This window comes from Melanotaenia boesemani, chromosome 6, assembly GCF_017639745.1.
Source record: "Melanotaenia boesemani isolate fMelBoe1 chromosome 6, fMelBoe1.pri, whole genome shotgun sequence".
Classification (NCBI taxonomy): Eukaryota; Metazoa; Chordata; class Actinopteri; order Atheriniformes; family Melanotaeniidae; genus Melanotaenia; species Melanotaenia boesemani.
In genome coordinates, this window is record NC_055687.1 from 21,396,009 (window position 1) to 21,418,194 (window position 22,186).

The window sequence follows — 22,186 nt, forward strand, 5'->3', positions numbered from 1 at the left end:
AATTTCCAGCTGTTGTCGCATCATTTTAAGATGTGGGTCACCTACGGAGCAAGTTGTCCATCTGATGAATCCTCCAGGTGAGTCTGGGTCGGTCTCCTGGCGGTCGTGGCCTGTGAGCGGCTCCCGGTGCAGACGGCTCCTTGTGATAGTGTTTCCTTACCTGGCTCATCTGTGCTCAACCTCACATTAGTATTTTTAAATGTGTAAGTATGTGTATGTTTATGTGTATGCTTGCTTGTACATACTGGTATGTGAGAGGACGCGGGGAGGGAAGGGGTTGTGTATGTGTGTAGGGGGGAGGGGGGTTCATGGAAAGTACTTTGTGCTGCATTTTTGTATGAAAAGTGCTTTGTAAATAAAGACTGATTGATTGATACAGGGGCGGACTACAAGGAAAGCAGGACTGAAGAAGATCCAGGACTTGACCCAGATTACTGATGGATTTTTTTTAGCATGTGCTTTTTTAAAAACAATGATACAGCATCTCAGCTTTCAAATTCGCATCACCTTAAAGCAGACAAAAAACAGTGGATTAAAATAATATGGTTTAATGAAGCAAAATAACAAAATCAACTATATCAACAACTATCATCAATATCACTCACAGTCAGCTACTGATTGGAGGCACCTCTGATCACTGGTCCAGGGAATACACCACATCCACTAAAAGCAGAAAATATAAAACAAGAGGGCTAAGTTTGATTATTTAATTAATATAGAAGAACAAATAACATGCATCTTATCCTCTTACATGTGATCCTGGATGGCACCTCTGCTGTCTTTTCCTGCTCTGTTCTTTTTTATCCTGATTTCATCTCCTGTTTTTATACTTTCTGCACACGTTTTATAACGAATTTGCAACTCTGCGATTTCAGTTCCAGTGATGCAGCTGTACTGGGTAGCATCTGACCTTTTTAAAAACATAGATAGTAAACACACACACACACATCAGTCACCTTCATTTATAGTATCTTTGTTTTGAATTACATAATTGATGATCTGAGGCTAATTATGTTTATGTATAATCAGGGCAGACTCTTTACAGTTTCGTCCTGTTGAGTGTGATATGATGATATAATAAATATATTGTTGGCTTGTAGTAATGTGAAAACAAATCCTCTATAGGACATTACATTAAGATAGGTTTCAACCTGTTTTATAAAAATAAATACATCCTCAAATTCATTCATACCCTTCCATTAAAGGCAAAATTCTCAATAATCACTCAAATAACCAGAAACTATGTATGTTTAGCAAAGTAATAATACATTTTTAAATAAATAATTATTTAAAAATGTATTATTACTTTTTTCAGTTTTTCAGCAAACAAGCTGTCCTAGACAAATAAAAGCATTTCACTGATACTGGTGTAGAAGTCTGATTGAGAGTTACTGAAAACACTTAGCACTGATTGCCTCAAAAGGATGTTCAACAATACATTAGTTTATGGGTCCCATCATGCTTGTTTTCCTTTCTTTCTTTTTTTTTTTTTTTTAACGGAAGGGTATGAATGAATTTGAGGATGATTGTATTTATATAAAACATGGCTCAAACCCATCTTAATGTAATGTCCTATAGAGGATTTATTTTCACAGTACTACAAGCAAACAATATATTTATTATATCATCATATCACACTCAACAGGACGAATCTATCTATCTATCTATCTATCTATCTATCTATCTATCTATCTATTAATCCCACAATGGGGAAATGTGTGTTATGGCAATCATCCTCTGATCCCTTCGACATGTCTAGCCTTCTCAAATAAAAAATACGTAGTTTCAAAAATGAGTGCCCAACAAACCCTGCAAAGGCAGCAACAGCAGCCGCAATCAACACTTTCTTCCCGCCGGCCATGTTTGAAATGACTTGAAACCTTTCGAAGGCTGTGCTCATGACAACATGCCCATACTAAATATGGAGCCAAAGTGCCCTCAAGACACACCCCTAAACTTATACTTTCAAACCAGGAAAGGATTTCCGAAGTTGAAAATTCATTTTATAAATTCAGATAAGTTGGTACTTTGATACTTGCAGCTTTACTTTGTGTGTGCATGCTTGTAGTAGATTGTATGTAATTTAACGTCATCTGTGTGTGTGTGTGTGTGTATATATATATATATATATTTTAATAGGATTAATATTATAGGATAATATTATAGGATTAAAACTTATTGAAAGGATTAAATGTGTAAATAGTCATGTAATGACATGGTATTTGTGGGACATGCTGTAATGTTTATAATGGAGAAATTTTTGTAATTAAAGCACAACAAAAAATTGGGCCTGAAAACACAGAAATTTGTTGTTTAAATTTTTAATTGTTATTCAAACATCCATACATTTTACCTGCCAGAGGACGCTTTTTTGTACCACAAGATAAAGCATACTTTTAGAATGATTTCTTTAAATGTTTTGTTTAGAAAGACATTAAGGGAAAAAAAGAAATTAACAGCAATTAAAACATGTAACCCACCAACCCAATGTGAGTGGTCCACACCGACACATGCTCACTCCTATCACTACCTATCATCCTCATCATGATATACAGCAGAAGAAAAACTGAAAACACACTTTCCCTAAGTACAAGTTGTTCACATATTTGGGTTGTTAAATTTCTGTGTAACTCTCAAACACATTGATGCCTTCTTGGTTCCAGTAGACACTACCTTCCTCCAGGTTTTTCTGGGGCATCCTCTGGTCTGCTATCCGATCCTGATTACAATAGTTTCACTTTTCACAAACCCGCCCAACCGTACATATGCATACAATCGTTCACAGGCACCCTGTCTGAAAAGAGGTAAACATATATTTTTATTTCTTCTACTGAACTGCATTATAGACACCAAAGAGGCATTGCCTACTTAAAATCACAGCATAAAGCTTTGTGGAACACACTGCCAATGAGCAACTTCCCGCCATAGGTAGTTGCCACAGAAGAGCCCATAATCTCGTGGCCATCGTCCATATACACCTGGGTCACCACTGGCTGATCAGAAAGAACATTCTGGATGCGGATGACCTGAAAACATATCATGCACAATCACACAAAAGAAACAAATATAACTCAAAACATATAAACTTGTACATCTGCAATCCATATAAGAAAATAACACAAAAAATAGACAAAAACATCTCAGATTTTAGAATTGTTGTCAAGCTTCTCACATTTAACCACTGCTAAAGAAAAATTAGACAAACCTCTGATCCAGGTGGGTCTTTAGGATCGAACAGGAAAACTTTCCTTCCATTAGGGTGACAGCCCAACCACAGGTCACCAGTTTCAGGATCAACTTCTACGTTGTCACAGAGTGAACCCACAGGTACAGTCTGGTGAGGAGTCAGATGAAAAGTTATTGTTAAAAAACACCAGAAACAGTGTCTTGATAATCTTAAATAACATTTTTTAACATCATCTGATACTGGAAAAATTGAAATTCTAATAGGTTACTAATTTTACATCAGCTGCATCTGACATGGCCAAATGTTGAAAACATAGCTGATGGTGTACTACCCCCAGTTCAATGAATGTGTAATCTATATAATAATTTATCATATCATTTTCCTTTAGGGTTTAATAAGGCATATTTCATTAATTTAATTTCATATACAGATTTTTTTTTTTAATGTCAAGTATATTTGTTTGAGCTGGTTTTGATGAGATGAGATGTATATACACATTTACTGCAGTACCTCCACTGACATTTATGTCACTTGAATTAAGAATTTCCATGCCCAGATGTAACACTATGTAATACCAATATCTTCCACTAGAAAATGGTTTGTGCCAGTCAATAGAACAGCAGTGACCTATTCAAGACTCAACTGACCTCTATATGACTGGTATACCATTTTTCATCTAAGCATCTCTCAAAATTATACCAGTTATTGTACATTTGTGTACCAACTTTGATAATGAAAACAATACTATAGAACAAGTTTATGTTGCAGAATATTTGCATATATGCATGTCTTTTTCTGACAACACCAGGAATGAATGCGTGGAACTGCAGAGATAAAAATAATCCGTTATTGCTTTAGAAATATCTATTGTTAAAAAGTGTTCTAAAATCCATCAGTCAGCTTTTATATAACTGAACTTTACCTTTGCAGAGGACAGCGAGTTGTCGTGTTTCCGCTCCAACACATGGACACGGTGGTCAAATAAGTCTACCACATAAACATGCCTGTAAATGACACACACACAAAAAAATTGAGCAAAACTGACATAATAATTTTCATGTTCATATTAGGCAGATTATTTACCTTTTGTCTGGAGAAATGTTGATTCCATTTGCACTGTAATAACCCTCTGAGACCACTTTTACCTTCTCAGGACTGTAGTACACAATATTGGTCCAAGGCTGAAGTAGAAGCAACTCCAAAGTTTTAAGGATTTCGTGAGAGAAATAGTGATCGTTGGTGGCATAGAAGCTTTCCACTCCTACTGCAACAATATCATTTACACTGGAAAGAAAATAATGGAATTCCAGGAAGTTGTTAAATATTAAGTACACATTACTAATCAATCAAGCCCAAACGAATAAAGCTCGGTACAATTAAAATGCGTCACCTGTGGAGAAGTTCATGTTTTATGGTTTTCAGATGCTCAAGGGAAAGGCCATCCTCTACATATTTGAACAGCTCAACTTGGCTTTTGTGTTGAGGATGATTGACAACAAACAGGTACACCGTGTTATCTGATACATAACAATAAACAAGGACAAAACAAACAAACAAAAAGAACATAAAAACCAAACTGTGCAAGTGTGAAGTGATAGAAAGGAGGAGGACTGTAAGCTTTACCTGAAAAGAAAAATCCTTATCTACACTAGAACAGACAACGACCTAAAAATTATTACAATATTGTTTAGTACATATCTAAACTTCTAGACTTTTCTATTCTTTTGTGTTGAGATTATTTAAGAGTTAACACTGTAAAAAGTGCAACACCCACAACAGTTCCTAAACTAAAACTTAAACACATTTTTCTCTTCTTTTACATCAGTGATCTCCATCTCTGGTCCTTTGGGGTACTTGCCCTGCAGGTTTAAGGTGTTTCCCTGCTTCAACTCACCTATTGTGTCATTAACAGGTTTGTGTAGAAATTGAAAATAGGCTAATTGAGGAGATCCATTTTTATTAATGTCTGAATTATTGTTTTTTTGTTTTTTTTGGCATTACAACTTGTAATGTGAATAGATTTTTGAATGGTAATCTTTTTATGTAATTAACCTACAGAAAAATTACTGATTGAATTACTGTATGTTTAGCAAGAGCAAATCTGCCCCTGGGCTTTTATTTTGAAATTACTGGAAATGAAATTTTATTTCATTTATTTACTAAATTTACTTTACACTACTCCTGTGTCTGATTCCTGTCTGGACCTATCTGCTGAACTTGTTGCATTCCAGACGCGTGCTCCACCAAAAATAGACTCGGCGAGCATGTTTAGCAGAGCCGTGACGTGGTGATTCTGGGATGCTTCTAATACGTGCCGAGGCATCCCCGGTATAAACCAAACCATTGACTAAAATGGCCGCGTATAGCCCTGGAGGCCGCAGCGCACACGCACCCGGTGGAAACTGGCCTTTAGTGTATGTGTCTGACTTTAGCACATCTACTCACTGGGATTTTTGTTCATTTTTTGAAGCAGTTTGGATGAATTTGCTGGTTACAGCAATCGTTGAAGTCATGCAACCGATTTTAAAAACGTTTGACATCTGGGCTTTAACTCAACCATTTTAACACATTAAAAAGTTTCCTTTTAAAACAGTGTTGTTTCAGCAATATGCATGGGGCCATTGTACTGGTGGGGACCAATCTCCATTCTAGTCTCAAATCACTGAAAGACTAAGGGCATATTCACACTGGCACGGTTTGATCCAGTTTAAACGAACCCTGGTCCGCTTCCATGGATAGTATGGTTTGTTTGGAGTAGTGTGAATGCTCATTCACATTCTGGTGTGGACCAACATGCTGGATTGCTCTCTGCCTGTCCTGCTGCTCATACTGGACATTTTCTCAAACAGAGTCCCCTGAACTATCCTGGAGTCAATGTCCCCAAAACAAGTTTTCCTCATAAATTTTCTGCCATCATATTTTACTGTGAGGAATGAGTTCTTGGAGGGATTAAAAAGGTGTTGGGTTTATGCCAGACAGCATTTTCCTTGATAGCCTGCGAATTTTGGTGGACGTCCCTCTCTAACCAGTTTTTTTGCCATGCTATATTCTTTCCATTTTGTAACAATGGATTTAATGACGCTTTGAAAGATTTCCAGTTTTGGATATTGTTTTAAGCCAACCTTGATTTGTACTCCTCCACAGCTTTGGTCCTGACCTTTTTATTCCTTGGTCTGTATGGTGCTGCATAGCCGGTGGTACCTCTTGACCAGTAATGTCTTTCTGCCTTTCAGTACAGGTGTGTATATAAACAGAGATTATCTTAAACTGCACACAGATCAACCTTATTTATCTAACTGTAGGACTTCCGGAGGTGATTAGTTGCACCATACCTTAGGTTGCATTCACACCAGTCTTTTTGATTCTAATCCTACTCCATCTGCTAAGAAAGGCCACTTCGTTTGGGGTACTGTCAATGCAGAAATGAATTCTGATTAGAAACAAAGAAGCAGACTCGGTCCATTTCAAGCGGAACAAATACAGGAAGCGGACCACAAAACAAAGTGCATTGCGGGTTCAGCACGTGGTATCAAGGGTAAACACAACAAAAACATGTGTGGGGTGATAAGCAGCTCTGGACAAGGTCAGACGTGGAAGAATTCGGTAAAAGTTCTGACAGAATTCTAATCAAACCAAAACCGCTAGGATCTGATGCAGCTCCATGTTTAGCTGTTATGAACTAGAAACCAAAGTTCTGCATTATCAAACAGAGGAACGAGTTTTCTTCTTTGTTGGGTTTCTCGTCCTCTCCTTCAGTAATTCATGGTGCAGTGCTGCCTCTGGCAAAGAGTGGAACACGCCATTTAAAAGGTCAAATTCATTTAAGCAGTGCAATCTCGGTTGGATCCCCAACTGAACTGAGTCCCCAGTCGGACGGAGTGCAGCGAACTATCCTGGTGTGAATGCACCCTTATACAGGGCTTAAATAGCAAAGGGGGTGAATATGTGTGGACATGCCACTTTTGGCTTTTTATAATTTTAGTATTTTAATTTCAGGTTAAATACTTTGCAAGCCACTGTAGTAGGGAATCATCTTAAACCTCCAGGGCAGTGGCCCCTGAGGACTGAGTTTAGAGAAACCAGTTCTGCATGCTCACACAAGCTTAAAAATCACAAAAAATTATAGATATTTTTATCTAGTAATTAACCATTTATACAGTCAGAATTGAAAATGGTTATTGTGATAGGAAGTGATGCTTATTAAAGGTCCATGAAAGTCAAAATATGATCATTTAAAGCTACTGGGGTAGGAGTTACCAGATGCTAACATGCGGGAATTTGTCTCACATATGTGCAACCACAGCTGAGTTAGAAGTGTTTTTACCAGTTGGATCGGTGTATAAACTGATGCCATGAGGGTTAAATGACTCCAGGTCAAAGTTCCATGGCATACGCAGCTCCACCGGTTTCAGACGAGGATCTTGCAGATCAAGAAAGAAGATTTTCCCAGGCAAATCTGAGGATGGCAGCCCAGGATACTTGAGCCCCTATAAATTATTGTAAAAATTCTCAATTAAACAGGCTATGACAATATTGCACAAGATATTGCTTAGTAAAAGCAAATATAACCTTTGAAAATGATCAATAAACTGTAAATACAACAGTCTAGATCAGGGATCACCAACTCAGGGAGGTATCCTGCAGGTATTGGATGGTTCCCTGCAGCAACACACTTGATTCAAATGAATGGACCATTAGCAGACTTGTGCAGAACTTGACCAGCTGTTGGAGGTCCATTTTATTTGTATCAGTTCTTGCAGCAAAACATCCAATACCTTAGGACACCCACCCTTTGGAGATTATTCAGGTAGATCAACTAAACATTAAAACAAAGCGGGACTAAGTGTATACATTAACATTTTTAATTGTTGTAGGCGAGCAAAAAAAAAAAAAAAAAAAAAAAAAGAAAGAAAGAAAGAAATTCTTTGGATGACCACATTTCTCTTCCAACTTCTACTGTAAGTCGGTTTAATCAGCAGATGCGTATATTTAGCCGTGTAATAACTTAAAAAAGAAGAAGAAAAATAACTTACAGTACTAATTAAAGCATGTCCATTTCCGAGGATGGTTATATCTTCCGACCCATAATCTGGAGGAAAAATAGTTGCACTATCACTTTAATGTTGAACGTGCCCCAACGTTTAATTTGTATTTTGTTGCAGCGTGGGCTTACCTAGATTTTTCAGTGCAACACAGTTAGGCAGGTGATTCTGAACAACCTCCCTAAAGGCGAGACTCCTTTTGCTGCAGAGTTTAGAGAGTTGGGTTTCAGCGGTCAGACCACAAACTTTTTCTTACCGAATGAAAGTCTAGAGACGACCATATCGTCGTAAATGCTGTTGTTTTCAACGTTACCTTAAATTGAAAAGCCTCTCTCCGAGCAGCACAGATACCGCTGCAATTACAACCGAAATAGTGACTAGCTTCCCCATTTTCAAAATCACGACAGCCCGCTTTTACGACAAGATTTAATCTTTAGGGCTGGAGCAGCGCGAGGCGAGTCGCAGCGGGCACGACTAATGCTGCATTTATAATTTATCGGACATAAATAAACTAATGTCTTCTTACGTTAATTTTGGTTATTTTTATTAATTTTGTTTTAACGTTGATGTCCGCAAATTTGTGAATTGCCGTCTGAACCACTTGATTCTTAAGAAAAACCACTTGATTCTTAAGAAAAAAAATTCACACATCCTTTCGCTAACACTGTACCACTTTTGTTGTGTGCCACAGTCTGACCCAACAAGAAGCAATTTGTATAGACAATTTTCCGACCTTAAACAAGCACCTGAATGCAACACAATTGTGAACCGCTAATGTGGGCAGCTGCATTCACTCAGCGCTGTAGTCCCAAAGTTGGTGTCGTGACCCCACTGCTGGACGGTCTAAATGTGATTACTAATATCATTTTAAATTGATCATTTTTAAAGTAATACCAATCACATACACGGATGAAAAACAGTATTGCTGTTGTTGACGTTTGTACTTCCGTCAGCGGGCTGCCATCTGTTATTTTGTAGGTCAGAGGCTGAAAAGTTTAAAACAACCAGACGTGAAACAACAAAAAGTTGCAAAACAAGTTAAGATAAAAAATAAGTAAATTACTACAAACATTATTACAACAAAAATGAAGTGCCAGAGCAGGAAAGAAACCACCAATGACCACACAAAAACATGAACGAGCACAAAAAGTGACAGAAAATGGCAACCTAAAGGCACAAATGGCTACAGCAGGGGCATCACTACAAACAGCCACAAGCAATAACAGAGAATCACAATGGTCACACTACACACAAGACAACAATAAAGACACCAAAATGACTGTGATGAGAAAATCTGAATTTCCATCTTATGAGATATCTGAATCCAAGGTAACAGAAGCTGTCAAAAGAGCAAAACAGACAAAAACTACTTTAAAGAGACATTGGACATTTCAAGTGTTTCATCTTTTTTTATGTAAGAAGTTGAGAGCGACAACCTTTTCTCTTCTTTCATCATGAGACAACAGCTCTGTAAAAGACTAGTATTAATTTACTCCAGTGAACTGACTACAGTTTCAGTAGTTTTATCTGTACATTTATCCCCTGTGGCAGTGTTGTCAGGGAGGTATGAGCACCACTGTGCTTGTGAATGAGCATCCAACAGATGCTCAGCCTGTAAATAGCAGCACCAGCAGTCTTGGACCATAATTACCGTTTAGCCTCTTGACCACTGGCCCATTTGCCTGCTGGCAGGAGTAATTCGCATGCACAGTTCTAATCTCTGTTAGCACTCCTTTTTTCACGACTACGTATATGCAAGTCACGCAGGGTCAGAGTCCTCCCTCAATCAGATTTGGACTTCACTCACAGGAGAAAGTTTGATTTTAGATTTGCAGCTTTTACGCTTCTCTCTCTCAAGAAAAATAATTATTGATCAACCCCACCTACACAAAGCTTTGAAAAAGAAATACTGTGGCCACAAATGTTGCTCCAACTACTCAGAATAACAAAGGGTACACAGTATAGACTGAATCGCATTTGGTGCTAAAATTCCTAATTTCCAAAGAAAAAAGTAAAAATCACTTCAACCTATAAACGGATAGCATACTCAGAAACATATAGCGCCTGCAGAACCCTGTTTAAATTGTTTATTTTTGAAGTTGTTTTTTGTAGGTGATGACTCCTCCCAACATAAAACAAAAGGTTACAAAATTGTCTATGTAATCAAAATCATGTGTAAGAGACTTCATAAAAAACAAACATGGACACATACATACACATACAGAAGTGAAAGTAACATAAAGTTGGCAAACTATTGACCCTGTGAAACTCAGCATTGGGTGCATGCAACCTGACAGTAACTGTAGATTATCTACAAAAGTCCAATTAATGAATGATAGCATCTAACAACTTCAAAACACCAACAACTCCTGCACATTACATTGTGTGCAACCAGCGGACACCGTTAAGTGGGGCACACCAGACTCCTGTCTCATGTTTTGTGAAGTCATGTAAAGGTTCACAGTGTAATACAGCAGGATCCCCATCAAACAGTTTCAAGCAAGACTGTATATTTGGAACATACAAAATAAATTTTATTATCCATTCTCTTTATGTCTACATCTTATTAGAATTTCTAGACAATGGCATCATCAAATAACACACCCAAATTAACTCTAATAAACCTGACAGGTGCAACAATGCATGTCTGTCAAGTCCAGGTGTCAAATATAACTGAATGTGTAAAGCAATTTAAATCTTCTTCTTTGTTATTTTTAACATAAAAAGGGGAGCCATGGTCCTGGGCCGCAGTGAGACCTAGGCAGGACAAGGCCATGAGCACACGTTAACACAGGTGAGGAAGTGGCTTCAGGGCTGGGCCCCGGTGGCGGCAGGGACTTGTGTGGCCAGAGTATTGGGGGCAGAGATGACAGGTGATCCAGCAATGTTAGCCATTGGCTGTGAGGAGGACATGGAGGCAATACCTAAAAGCAAGCAAAGTATAGAAGTAAATTCCTTTGCAATCTCACAATCTGACCAAGTCTTGCATGACAAATAAAATCACAATGATGCAACAACTAGCGGAAAATAACTCACCAGCCATCATACTGGAGGAACTGACTGGAGTGGAGCTGGCAGCCATCCCTCCAGGAGTGGCCCCCCTTCCCTGATCTTTGACGATGGGATCTAAGAACGCAAGTGGATGTGAGCACCTCATAAATCAACTACATTATCTGACACAATCACACCCCACTCAGTGCATTCAATTGTGGTTCAATGCAATGCGCTGAAGCATAGAGGTGAAGAGACAAGCTTACAGAAGTAGGGATGATCCATGGCCTCTCTGGCTGTGAGGCGAGCTTGATGGTCATAGCGCAGCAGTTTATCCAGGAAGTCTAGAGCCTCTGTGCTGACTAGGTGTTGGTTCTCGCTGTGCACAAACCTCTCCCATCTTTTGCGGGAATGCCTGAAAGGGGAAAAAAATGCCTGGCGTTGAAGCAAGGTGCGCAATAGACCAACGTTGACCAAAGAACATTTAGTGGATGCTTTGTTGAGTTAAGGCAGCTATAACATTTCACCTTCCCAAAATGTCATTGAACCGTGGATCCAATTCAATGTTGTACTTGTCGATGTAGTCGTACAGGTCCTCTGTGCCAAGCACTTTTGCAATCCGCACAAGCTGCACAAGAGAAACAATTTTAAATTTACAAAGGAAAATAAACTCTTAGTCTGATAATACCAATAACCTAAAATTCATGTTAAAGGTTTTCCTATTTGCTTTCATTAAGTCAATGACTGTCAGTACATTCCAATAGGTTTATTTGGAATTACTGAAGATAAGATACTTTTGTTAGTAGCAGGGAAATTTCAGTGCAAAGAGTGTCCAAAGAGTAAGTATTAAAGTCATGAAATTATTTCAAAAAGATTAATGTATTCCTGCAGCTATCAAGCTACTGAATGCCAAGAGCAACTTTTTTTTTTAAAGAACAAAAGGCCTTTTTGAAATACTATTTGATGTGGAAAGATGAGACAAAGCATGCCGCAATGTGCAGCAGTAACTTTTTGTATTCCTGTTACCGTGTGCTTAGCTGATATAACATTGATAACATTTATCCAAGCAAAATACCTATAAATAACTATAAATAAGTGTAAATCTGTAGTAGTTTACCTAAAAAGATTACCAAGAGCTAAGGAAATAATTTGTGAAAAAGCAGGTATATGTTGATATAACTGTCAGTTAGTACAAAATTATAAAACACTACAATTCTTTAGCTGTATTGGTGGTCAAAAAGTGGTCTCGAGCATGTGCAAATGGAAAAAAAAGCATGTGCAAATCAGCTAATTCTGAAAGTTAAATTTAATAAGAAAGCCTAAGAAAATTCTATCCTAGCCCAACCCCCAATGTAATGGAGACAAAGAGCCCTTGACACAACCCACCCCACAGATGGGACCAATAAAGATCAAGACTTTGTCCACTGGTACAGTATCATATTTGTCTTGCATTGTCTTTGTTTTACATTCAGCATACCAAACTGTTATAGCATTACTGACACCAAAAAGCCTCAGCTGTTACTTAAATCCTTTGAAAAGAAAATAACCCAGAGAGGCGTTGCAGAATTGCTAAGAGGCCAGCGTCCAGGCTGAGAAGACAGTGGTGTGGCTGTGTAAAACTAAAAATACTGCTTACTGTGGAATGTGAAAGAAAAATGCTCAAATAAGACACGCTGTGGCAACAAGCTCTGCAAACTCATCTACAAAAGTATTCATGTTAAAAAGACACGACTGCTCATACCTGATCATAATTGTCATGACCATGAAAGAAAGGTTCCTTCCTGAAGATCATGCTGGCCAGCATGCAACCAAGACTCCACATGTCCAAGCTGTAGTCATACATCTAAAATAATACAAAGGGAGAAAAAAAAACAAAAAACAAAACGGTTTCTTCAATTCTTTACCTCCCACAAGAACCCGATCAAGTCATTGCCTTTGTCCTCACCTGGTAGTCAACCAGCAGTTCAGGTCCTTTGAAGTACCTGGATGCCACTCTCACATTGTACTCTTGGTTTGGGTGGTAGAACTCTGCCAAACCCCAGTCGATTAGACGGAGCTGAAAAGACAAGTTCAATGTATCACATCACTGTAATGAGATGGTGACACAACTGATGTGAAAGATGTGTAACACAATACCTTTCTGTGTTCGTGATCAATCATAACATTGTGGGGCTTCACATCTCTGTGCATTATGCCCATGCTATGGCAGTAGTCCAGAGCCTTCCAGATAAAAAGGTGACAAATGTTTTAAAAAAAAAATCTAATTTTCCTATCAACTTTCTCACATTTATTTATTGGGGAAGCAGTAGCACTATTGCTCATTGCTTACCTTTAAGATTTCATACATGTAGAACCGTATGTCAAAATCTGACAGGGTCTGATACAATTGCTGTAAAATTGGAACAAACATTTATCATTGAATCGAATTGAAACAAAAATTATTTTGACTGGTAGTGTATATTTAAACCAATCAATCATTACCTTGAAGTCTGTGTTGTTCACATGTTCAAAGACCAGCGCAGGGGTTCGGGACTAAAAAAGGGGGGAAGATTTGTATAAGATATACAGCATATGTATAAGACCGGAATATTTAGGCAAGTAAAAAGGTGCCTAAAATTACCACAGGATCCTTGACGATATCTAACAGAGAAATGATATTTGGGCCACCCCTCAAATTCTCCAGGATCTTTATTTCTCTCTTGATTTTCTTTTTCTTGACAGGCTGCGAGCAAAGACAGTGCATTTAGCCATATGAAATCCCAGATGACCGGACAGAATAACCTGCTATACATGAAATATTGTTTTATAATCTCACCTTCAGTATTTTGACAACCACTTTTTCATTGTTTGTGATGTTTATGGCTTCGAATACTTCACTGTATTTGCCTCTTCCAAGTTTTCTGACAAGCTGATAGTCATCTTGGTTCCTAAAAGATTTTTCAAAATAAAGACAAAAAGGCTTTGTTCAACATGCTAAGATATCTTAAAACAAACAAAAAAGAAAGAAGAAAAAAAAAAAAAAAAAAAAAAAAAAAAACACCCAAATAAGTCCATTTATCCTTACCCCCATTCAACAACATGGGACTCATAGTCCCAATATTCTCGAGGTCTTTGTGTGTTTACATCAGGGTAAACTCGAGAGCGGCTGGGGACAGGGCCAGACATATTCTGCACAGGATCTTCTCTAAACTTCCTAAAACATAAAAACATGAGAAAAGGGCATAAAAAAATCCTAAAATTTAATTTAAATTTGATTATAGCAGCACAAATCGACATAAATAAAAAAGAATTCCATATATAAGTATCAGAGATAGTTAACATATTTGCACAAACCGAATCACAATGAAATTATACAATTATTTAAAACATCACATTACCTGGGAGACTTCCTCCAGGATAATGGTGACAAATGATGCGACAAGAGTGGCTGTGATGCCTCTACAGTAAGAAAGCTAAATGGACATACAACCATGAAAAATATATATTAAATGAGTTTACAACAATCCTGTGTAATTTTGAACCATCATATGTAAAACCGAGCATCAAATATTTTTTTTTAAAAACTTTGCAATTTCATATGGAGTGTATATACCCCACCAACTAATAAAAAAATGTACGTTAATCACGTGCTATGCCACAACGTATATGCCACTACAAAGTTTCATGTATAAGAAAAAATAATAATCATAGACACACACACGCGCGCACGCATTCACAGACACAACAAAAATCATGTCAAACCACACAAATGGTGCAAGGTGTGCTTTTGCATATGACGACATATATGAAATGGAGAAACCTGGATGTTAAAAAGGGGCATCCAACCAGTCTAATCAGGAGGTACAGGGTTCAGTACAGTCATCACTGGGGGCTACAACAAGTACCTCCTGTTGAAAAAGGCAGAAAGTAGGTTGATTAAAATCAATAGAATCAATTAGGCAAACAGGAGCAAAGTGTGTAAGCCAGCGCACGCCATCCAATAAAGCTAATACTAGTGAGGTCGTATTAAACAAATACATTCATGGGAGACATCCAATCGATAAAAATATATATCTAGTACAAGACATTCGTTCAATTAAAAGCTGTTTGCCCGCTTGATACTTTGATGATAAAGGAGAGGGTACGCACAAAACCACTGTGGCCCACGGCCTGCACTGAAGCTAGCTAGCTGACGAACCGGGAAGCTGGGAGGGATGCTAACAAGTTAGCATTAGCTTATCAACAGCAGAGTGAAAAGCCGGTTGGAAAGTCACAACTAGCTTTCAGCCACACCGCGAGCTGTAACGGGGTCAAATAAACAAGCCATGCCAAAATAACGAAATTCTTATACGGTCGAACATTATGTATGTATATATAGATGATATACAACGCTTCGAAGAAATATAAAATTTCCTAAAGCTAAAAAGTGCTAAGCTAACAAGCTAAGGGAGTGAATAGGCTGGTTGCTGGCGAGGCAACTGGCTGACAACGCCTTGAAAAAACATCCTAAAAACACCGTATTCGAGCAGCAGAATTGCCCCTCGGCCGAGTTAGACATTTTAACATTTTCTTAATATGTAAAGCACACAACAATGGATCTAGAACAACGACGATTTATGATTAAATAACACGATTACCTCTCAGCGTTGTTGGGACGTCAATATGGCGATGCTCGAGATCAAGAGCTTAGTACGAACAGCCTTTCCAGCAGAGGGCGCACTCTTTTTTCTTTTTCCAGGGGAAGATTGCAGCTTCCTTTGCCACCAACAGGTCTGGTTAAAGGAACAAACTTTGATCTGCCTGAATGTGAGTGTGTGTACTACAAATGGGATTTATGGTTCTTGGAAGGGAGTCAGATCTTGAGAAGCCGTTCTTTTCAAAGAGCCATTCAAAAGACTGACTCGTTCTTATTTTTTCTTTAATGATTTTTTTTTCTTTTTAGAATTAGGTCAGGGGTAACTGAAAGCAACATCAGCCTACTCTGTTGGTGGGAATTATTCAGAAATATTAGTCATAATTGAATTTGGCTTTTGTTGCCATTGTAACCAGTCCATAAGGTGGCTCCATATCTCAATGTTTTCACAGTGAGATCACTATTTTGGATTTTCCCTCACCCAAAACTGTGGCACAACAAAAACTAAGCAGGCTACAATTAACATCTCATCAAAATAATTTTATTCCCATACCTTTCACACAAGAAAGGCAATGCAAAAAAAAAAAAAGAAAAAGAAAAACTCACAATATATAAGAATAGTAAATAATAAAATATGTACCTATTTAAAATCTACTATACAAGATAAAAAAAAATTAAATAAAAAAATAAACAGAAATACAGACGAATCAAAATCAAAATAGAGTAAACCTGAGCAACATCAATGCAAATTTTGGTAGGATAGATAGTTGGATAGAACTCACAGTATTTGTTTCCAAACAATCTCCCCATAGATTTATTCATGTGAATGGAGCGTGTTGGATATCAGACTTCTATGATGGCACACGTAAAGGCAGCATGGATAATTTATAGATAAAAAAGAAAGACTTGCAAACAAACATCTCGCAGCTCCGACTAGGTTTTTATTGTTCATTTAAGAAACCCGTTCAAAAGAATCGATTTGTTAATGAATTTTAATCTCTATAGTGTGTACTCTGAAATGTTTAATTCTTTTCTGGTGAATCATTTGTACATAAACTTATTCCAAACTTTTAACTCGTTCCACAAGTAGCATACAGTCATCTTCTATCAGAACTTGTTTAAATGTGATGTTGTCATCAAATTGAAAACAATTTTTTAAAGAGTTTTTAGTTTTATGATTTGATATGTTATCTTTTTACTATTTTGAGTTGAAAATTGGGTTTAGATAATCTTGAAATCACTACATTCTGTTTATACTTTTTTACACAGACACAGATCCCATCTTTGTGAAAAATAGGGGTGTTGTTCAAACGGCCTTTGTCATTAATAAAACAGGGATGCATTTGAATAGTGGACAGTGCTGAAATAATGACAAATACCAACACACGCTCCATTGCATTAATTGAAAGGCTACTTTGGCCGTTGAAAATACTGGGGTTGTCTTTCAAGGTAACCTGCTACCTGTAATCAGCACAAAATAGAGGGTAAGACCACTTACCTTCATGACTTTGAATGTTAAGACTGATTGTTTTGATACTGAGCTGAAATAAACAGGTCTTTGTAAATATACCAGAACTACCATAGCTGTTCTTCGTCTGCACACAAGTCACACACTGTTCAACACACAGATGTGGTCTTTGACTAAAAGTCAATCTTATCTGTCTTGTTAGGAACCATAATTAAAAAGATCTCTGCTTTTATGTGCTGATGCTGTAGCATATAAAAGCTCAACCCTCTTGATGACAGTGGACACAGCTGGAGACAGAAGTCAGTGATGAAGTTGTAAGTTTAATTAGTTTAATTTTTGTTTTCTCTTTTTTCAATGTTGAATTAATTGATGTACTACAATACTGCAATCCCCTTTGATACAATCCATTATGTGTTTCAGCTTAACGTTTTATTTACTGCTGCCTGCATTTGCAGCTGCAGTAGTGACACCCCCAGTCAGAGGTAAGCCACTCTCCTTGTTTTGCCATTTTTAAAATGTTTTATTTTTATGCACTAAACAGGGCAGATGGTATAACATGTTGTCTTTTTCTTTCTTTACGAGCTGAAAGACTAAATGTGTTAAGCTTTCTAAATGGTGAGATTTGTAATCTTTTTTTTTGTCATTTAATGTTTGCAAAATAGTGCTGTTTGAAATGATAGCATGCTTTTTTTTAACCTCTGTTGATATAGATGCATTTTGCACAACTACTGAAAAGGCTGCAACTACGAAAACCAAAGGTTTGTGATTCAAAATGCATCCAAAGAGATTTTGTTTTATAACCACAAAGTGAAATGATGTCTCATACACATTACTCTCCTCACCAGATCCTCATAGGACTTTTGGTTCTCTAATATAATAAACACATGATCAGAAAAAAGAGAACAGAAACAGGCATCGGTTGAAACTGCTGTTTATCATTCACCTTCAAAAACCTTAGTATGTATGTCTGATATGATCTAAACCCAAGTATTTATCACTTTCCATTTTCTCATGTCTACAGCATACAGCAACCCTCCAAAACAAGTAAATGTGCCAAATTCTGAAGGTACACTTTCCTGTTTCTTAATGACAAATGAGCATTATATAAATATATAAATGCATTTATTTAATCAAAATATATTACTAACAAAGAATTCCCTTTGATTTATGAATTTTTGTTTGGTTTGGTATCTCATTTTTGCCTATATAATATTCTTTTCTTTTAAATAACAACACACAATTCCTTTACAGATTTGTCTGACTCTAAATCTATGGAGAATGTGGACACTGATGGATTTCCAGGTATATGTAATTTATATTCTAAACTCCATATTTTATAAAATGTAGCATCAACAAAGATGAAGGTTAAAGCAAAGACGCAATACCATAAATATTAGTTGTAAAAGCGCACACTGATGCAGATATTATATTTTTATTCTTCCCACAAACATTCAAAGACCTTGATAGCGATGAAGTCTTGAGTCGTGAAGCTTTGGCAAAACAGCAGGCTCCACTGAGGAGGATGACAGGTGATGGCAAAGATAATACGCAGCCGATGGGTATGACCAGAAGACTGATCCTGGACCACAAGAGCCAAAAGCTAAATGGGATCCACGAGGAGCTGCAGGCAAGCAGAGAGTCGGCTGATCAGGACAGTGAGGAGGGAATGAAGGTGAAAGCTCACGGTGTCCATGAAAGCACTGATGTCCAAAGGCAGGCAAGACCAGGAATAGTGAAAGGCATTAATGATAAGATGCTCCCAGGCCAAAGCAGAGAGATGCTGGATTGGAATAGTTTGGAAGACAACAATGGCAGATTAACTGCAGGAGGCAGCAGTAAAGACGCAGACTATGATGGTAAGACTGAATGTTTTTATAACATAAATCACAACAACTGTATACAGCGATCAATCAAAAGTTGTACAATAAATCTTAAATGTTCCCACAGAAACTAGAGAATCTGTCAGTTTGGAAACATATCCATCCAGTAAGAATAGATTTCTCTTTCTCAAGTGAATATTAAAAATACCCCTGATCAAATATGCATACAGCTCTCCAGAAAGATCTGTGAATATTTTTTTGTTGTGCTTTAACACCTCCAGAGCCCAGCAGCTTGTCTGTTCCAGCCAAGGGCTGAGCTGCCTGACGATCAAACAGGAGGTCTGTTCCCTCTGCATTTGAATCACTCAAGTATTTTCTGCACATAACCAGAAGCCAGCTCATGATATGAGGTTTATTTAAAATCCCCAAATTTAATCTAAATATAAGACCAAATAGCTGTCTGTGTCTTGCCTTTTAGTTCTTATTGTATTTTTAACTGTTTCTTTTTCCTCATTTTTTTTTCCAGGTTTAATTTCTTCCTCATTTTAAGTCAGAAGCCTCCATCTGTTGACTCATAGGATGCAGACAGACTGCTTCCAAATATAATTGCTTTCTGGGACTTTTTTCTTCCAGGTTTAGAATTTGATATGCATGTTTTTGTAATCTGATCATGTGAGAATTGATCTAACTAAAAGAAATAAAGGGATTGTAACAGAATTTTGTCATTTGTCCAACAGAAAAAAAATTCGTTCAATAATGCGAATGGCATGAAGACTGAATGAAAAACATCTGAAAACATTCAGAAATGAACACATGCAAACACACAACACATTCACTAAATACAATATTCATTATATGCTAAATATTCACAATTATATATCATTATGTACAATTCTGCTTAATTTTAAGTTGCAAAGCCAGCTGTGTGTTAAAGGTTAAATATTATTTCATGTAATGTTAATGTTGATGCATTGAAAATGAGGAATTAATAACAGATAAAAGGTTGAGATTTAGACATTTCATGGGTTATTTACGAGAATTTCATTTCCTAAAGTGCTGAAGCTCACTGTACACATCTGACTGGACTCCGTGTAACTCCTAAAAAAAACAAACAGTTGATCATTACAGCAGAAATACCATATATGTTTTTCCAAACTATCTAATATCTTTTCAAACTTAAATGTTGTAATATTTTACCTGGTAGGGAGACTCTGTGACTTCTGTTGACATTTTCTTTGTAACTGATAAAGGTAGATTTCTTTTACCTGTTAACAGTTGAAAAATAGTCAAATAAGTGCTTACTTGCCAGATATTACCACCCAGCACAGTGACAAATGATCATAATTACACATTCTCACCATCATGTGAACCTCGTTCTCTTCTTCTTTGGTGGTGAGTTGCAAAGCAGAACACAGCAATAATGATGAAGATGGTCAAGAGAATATCAGAGGCGATAATGCCGATGACAGAACCCATGCCTATCAAGTAACAGGAGCTACAATCTGTGGGAAAAATGAAAACACTGGATTAAAAAAGCAACAACAAAAAAAACAAGACATCATAGCTCAGAAATCTTCAGGTTAAGTTAGTCTAGATACCTTGCTTTCCTTCTGAGCCTGGAAGACAAACAGTTCAGAAAACATCAGCATATTTATTAACTGCTGCGGCATTGCTATAATTGTTCATCACCAAAACACATAGAAAACTCACCGAACAAGGAACCCCCAACACAAAGAGCGTCATACATCTTAAAGCTGGTTTTACGCTGAGGAGGAAATGCAAGGGAGAAGCTGAAGGGCAGTCCTTCCGTTCTCTTTTTCCACAGCTACGTTGTTGCACCCATAAACAAGAAGCCAAAGAGTTTACAGATGAAGAAGTGTCCACGGGTAATACTGTCAATGATGCAGGGGAGGAGCTAAAGGAAGGAGTCCACTGGTAATAGAGGAAGTTGGTGTGTCTGTTTTGTGCCCTGCTTAAGAGATAATTGGTCCTCTAATCTAACAAGAAAATCTCTCACTGTGCACTTTGCTTGTTTAATGTTACAGAGCTTTTTTTTTATTGAAATCATCCAAATCTGGTTAAGATGAAGAGATGTTTATAGTCAGTTTCTTTACACATGCACTTTCCGTTGAAATACAAAGCAATCCTATCTCTGAGTGCAGGTGTTTGTCATGACCTGTGGTTTTGTGTGGGCCACATAGTCACTGCTGCTGCTCAAGCTATGGGCTTATAACCACAAGTTTATCTAAATTTGAGCTGTTCTTTCAGTGAAATGAAAGCACTTTTGTTTTGTTTTACTCAGTTATGTTTCTTAAGGTTTACCATTTAAATGTAACATAGGTGTGCTGAGCTACCATACAGTCATACACAGATGTTATTATAGAACTAATTCTCATTTACAGTACATACTTTCAATTTACTTATAACTCATAAGAATGAAATAAAATCATTCAATCAATTACACCAGCTGTCTAAAACCCATAGGCCAACAGGAAACCCAGATGAGAGTCCTGTTAAGGGAAAAATTGGTTTTAACTTAGAAAAAAAACGACAAAGGTGTGATTGTTGAATTTTGTACCCTGTGTGATTCAATGAAAGAAAATTAGAAGCAGAAAAGAGACTAATAATGGGTGAAAGGCAAAAGCAGACAGTTGCAACAACACAGTGAAAACAAAGAGGAGGTAGATCAGACAGATTAAACAGAGATAAGTCAAACTGGTCAGCATGTTTTTGTGTTTGAAATAGGAGCAGTTAAACCACAGTGTCTCATCAGCACGCAACAAGGCATAGCAGCATATCTAATCTGGTCTCCAGTGCTACTCGCATTGTTGAAATGCCCTTTTTGAACTCAGCCATGATTTAGATAAAAATTAAAGAGAAAATAATAAAAAAAAACCACCTAACAAACTCACAGAAAACAAGAACTGACGCCCCAAAAATCTAGTAACCAAAGCAAGTTTGCCCTGTTTTTAGCACATCTTCACCTGATGTGTTAGGACTGACTTTAAGAATTTGCTGACTGAAATTGAAGCGCATAATGGTTCAGCTCTGCGCTGCATTGCAGCT

The 22,186-nt window shown here is 37.3% G+C and overlaps 4 protein-coding genes across 5 annotated transcripts; 1 reads left to right on the forward strand and 3 right to left on the reverse strand.

The window, feature by feature from the left end:
• Positions 1-2,610: 2,610 nt before the first annotated feature.
• LOC121641209 (serum paraoxonase/arylesterase 2-like) lies at positions 2,611-8,706 on the reverse strand. Its single transcript, XM_041987213.1, has 9 exons — positions 8,543-8,706; positions 8,361-8,431; positions 8,221-8,276; positions 7,512-7,674; positions 4,578-4,704; positions 4,271-4,471; positions 4,110-4,191; positions 3,206-3,334; positions 2,611-3,026 (listed from the first exon to the last, which is right to left on the reverse strand). Exons 1-9 carry the CDS (start codon positions 8,617-8,619, stop codon positions 2,865-2,867), a joined length of 1,068 nt encoding a protein of 355 aa, XP_041843147.1. The 5' UTR covers positions 8,620-8,706; the 3' UTR covers positions 2,611-2,864.
• A 1,596-nt stretch (positions 8,707-10,302) lies between these two features.
• On the reverse strand, positions 10,303-15,943 carry LOC121641207 (casein kinase II subunit alpha). 2 transcript variants are annotated; one of them, XM_041987211.1, is made up of 15 exons: positions 15,837-15,943; positions 15,020-15,107; positions 14,598-14,672; positions 14,285-14,413; positions 14,036-14,147; positions 13,841-13,942; positions 13,702-13,752; positions 13,550-13,609; positions 13,357-13,440; positions 13,166-13,276; positions 12,962-13,063; positions 11,748-11,848; positions 11,487-11,635; positions 11,266-11,355; positions 10,303-11,153 (listed from the first exon to the last, which is right to left on the reverse strand). In XM_041987211.1, the coding sequence occupies exons 4-15, from the start codon at positions 14,383-14,385 to the stop codon at positions 11,038-11,040; spliced, it is 1,179 nt and encodes a 392-aa protein (XP_041843145.1). In that variant the 5' UTR covers positions 14,386-14,413; positions 14,598-14,672; positions 15,020-15,107; positions 15,837-15,943; the 3' UTR covers positions 10,303-11,037. The 2 variants fall into 2 exon arrangements, with proteins under 2 accessions (XP_041843145.1, XP_041843146.1); XM_041987212.1 differs by lacking the exon at positions 15,020-15,107 and having other exon boundaries at positions 15,837-15,941.
• A 1,567-nt stretch (positions 15,944-17,510) lies between these two features.
• LOC121641211 lies at positions 17,511-19,724 on the forward strand. The gene is made up of 10 exons (XM_041987215.1): positions 17,511-17,614; positions 17,721-17,782; positions 17,883-17,915; positions 18,011-18,058; positions 18,322-18,366; positions 18,552-18,602; positions 18,758-19,156; positions 19,248-19,286; positions 19,402-19,459; positions 19,647-19,724. The coding sequence occupies exons 1-9, from the start codon at positions 17,607-17,609 to the stop codon at positions 19,434-19,436; spliced, it is 720 nt and encodes a 239-aa protein (XP_041843149.1). The 5' UTR covers positions 17,511-17,606; the 3' UTR covers positions 19,437-19,459; positions 19,647-19,724.
• Positions 19,158-21,076, reverse strand: LOC121641214 (transmembrane immune signaling adaptor TYROBP). The gene is made up of 5 exons (XM_041987219.1): positions 20,831-21,076; positions 20,719-20,736; positions 20,479-20,622; positions 20,318-20,385; positions 19,158-20,218 (listed from the first exon to the last, which is right to left on the reverse strand). Exons 1-5 carry the CDS (start codon positions 20,865-20,867, stop codon positions 20,162-20,164), a joined length of 324 nt encoding a protein of 107 aa, XP_041843153.1. The 5' UTR covers positions 20,868-21,076; the 3' UTR covers positions 19,158-20,161.
• Between the last annotated feature and the right edge of the window lie 1,110 nt (positions 21,077-22,186).

Excerpts from the sequence above, each read along its gene's own strand:
- LOC121641211 (XM_041987215.1), top strand. Across the intron at positions 19,157-19,247 it reads TAAAGACGCAGACTATGATG|AAACTAGAGAATCTGTCAGT; the intron begins GTAAGACTGAAT and ends ATGTTCCCACAG. Across the intron at positions 19,287-19,401 it reads TTTGGAAACATATCCATCCA|AGCCCAGCAGCTTGTCTGTT; the intron begins GTAAGAATAGAT and ends TAACACCTCCAG.
- LOC121641209 (XM_041987213.1), bottom strand. The coding sequence starts at position 8,619 with ATGGGGAAGCTAGTCACTATTTCGGTTGTAATTGCAGCGGTATCTGTG. Across the intron at positions 4,705-7,511 it reads TTTATACACCGATCCAACTG|ATAACACGGTGTACCTGTTT; the intron begins GTAAAAACACTT and ends GTTATGTATCAG. Across the intron at positions 4,192-4,270 it reads AACATTTCTCCAGACAAAAG|GCATGTTTATGTGGTAGACT; the intron begins GTAAATAATCTG and ends TGTCATTTACAG.
- LOC121641214 (XM_041987219.1), bottom strand. The coding sequence starts at position 20,867 with ATGTATGACGCTCTTTGTGTTGGGGGTTCCTTGTTCG. Across the intron at positions 20,386-20,478 it reads AGAACGAGGTTCACATGATG|GTAAAAGAAATCTACCTTTA; the intron begins GTGAGAATGTGT and ends AACTGTTAACAG. Across the intron at positions 20,219-20,317 it reads TCACAGAGTCTCCCTACCAG|GAGTTACACGGAGTCCAGTC; the intron begins GTAAAATATTAC and ends TGTTTTTTTTAG.
- LOC121641207 (XM_041987211.1), bottom strand. The coding sequence starts at position 14,385 with ATGTCTGGCCCTGTCCCCAGCCGCTCTCGAGTTTACCCTGATGTAAAC. Across the intron at positions 14,148-14,284 it reads TCCCATGTTGTTGAATGGGG|GAACCAAGATGACTATCAGC; the intron begins GTAAGGATAAAT and ends AAAATCTTTTAG. Across the intron at positions 11,849-12,961 it reads GTCATGACAATTATGATCAG|CTTGTGCGGATTGCAAAAGT; the intron begins GTATGAGCAGTC and ends TCTCTTGTGCAG.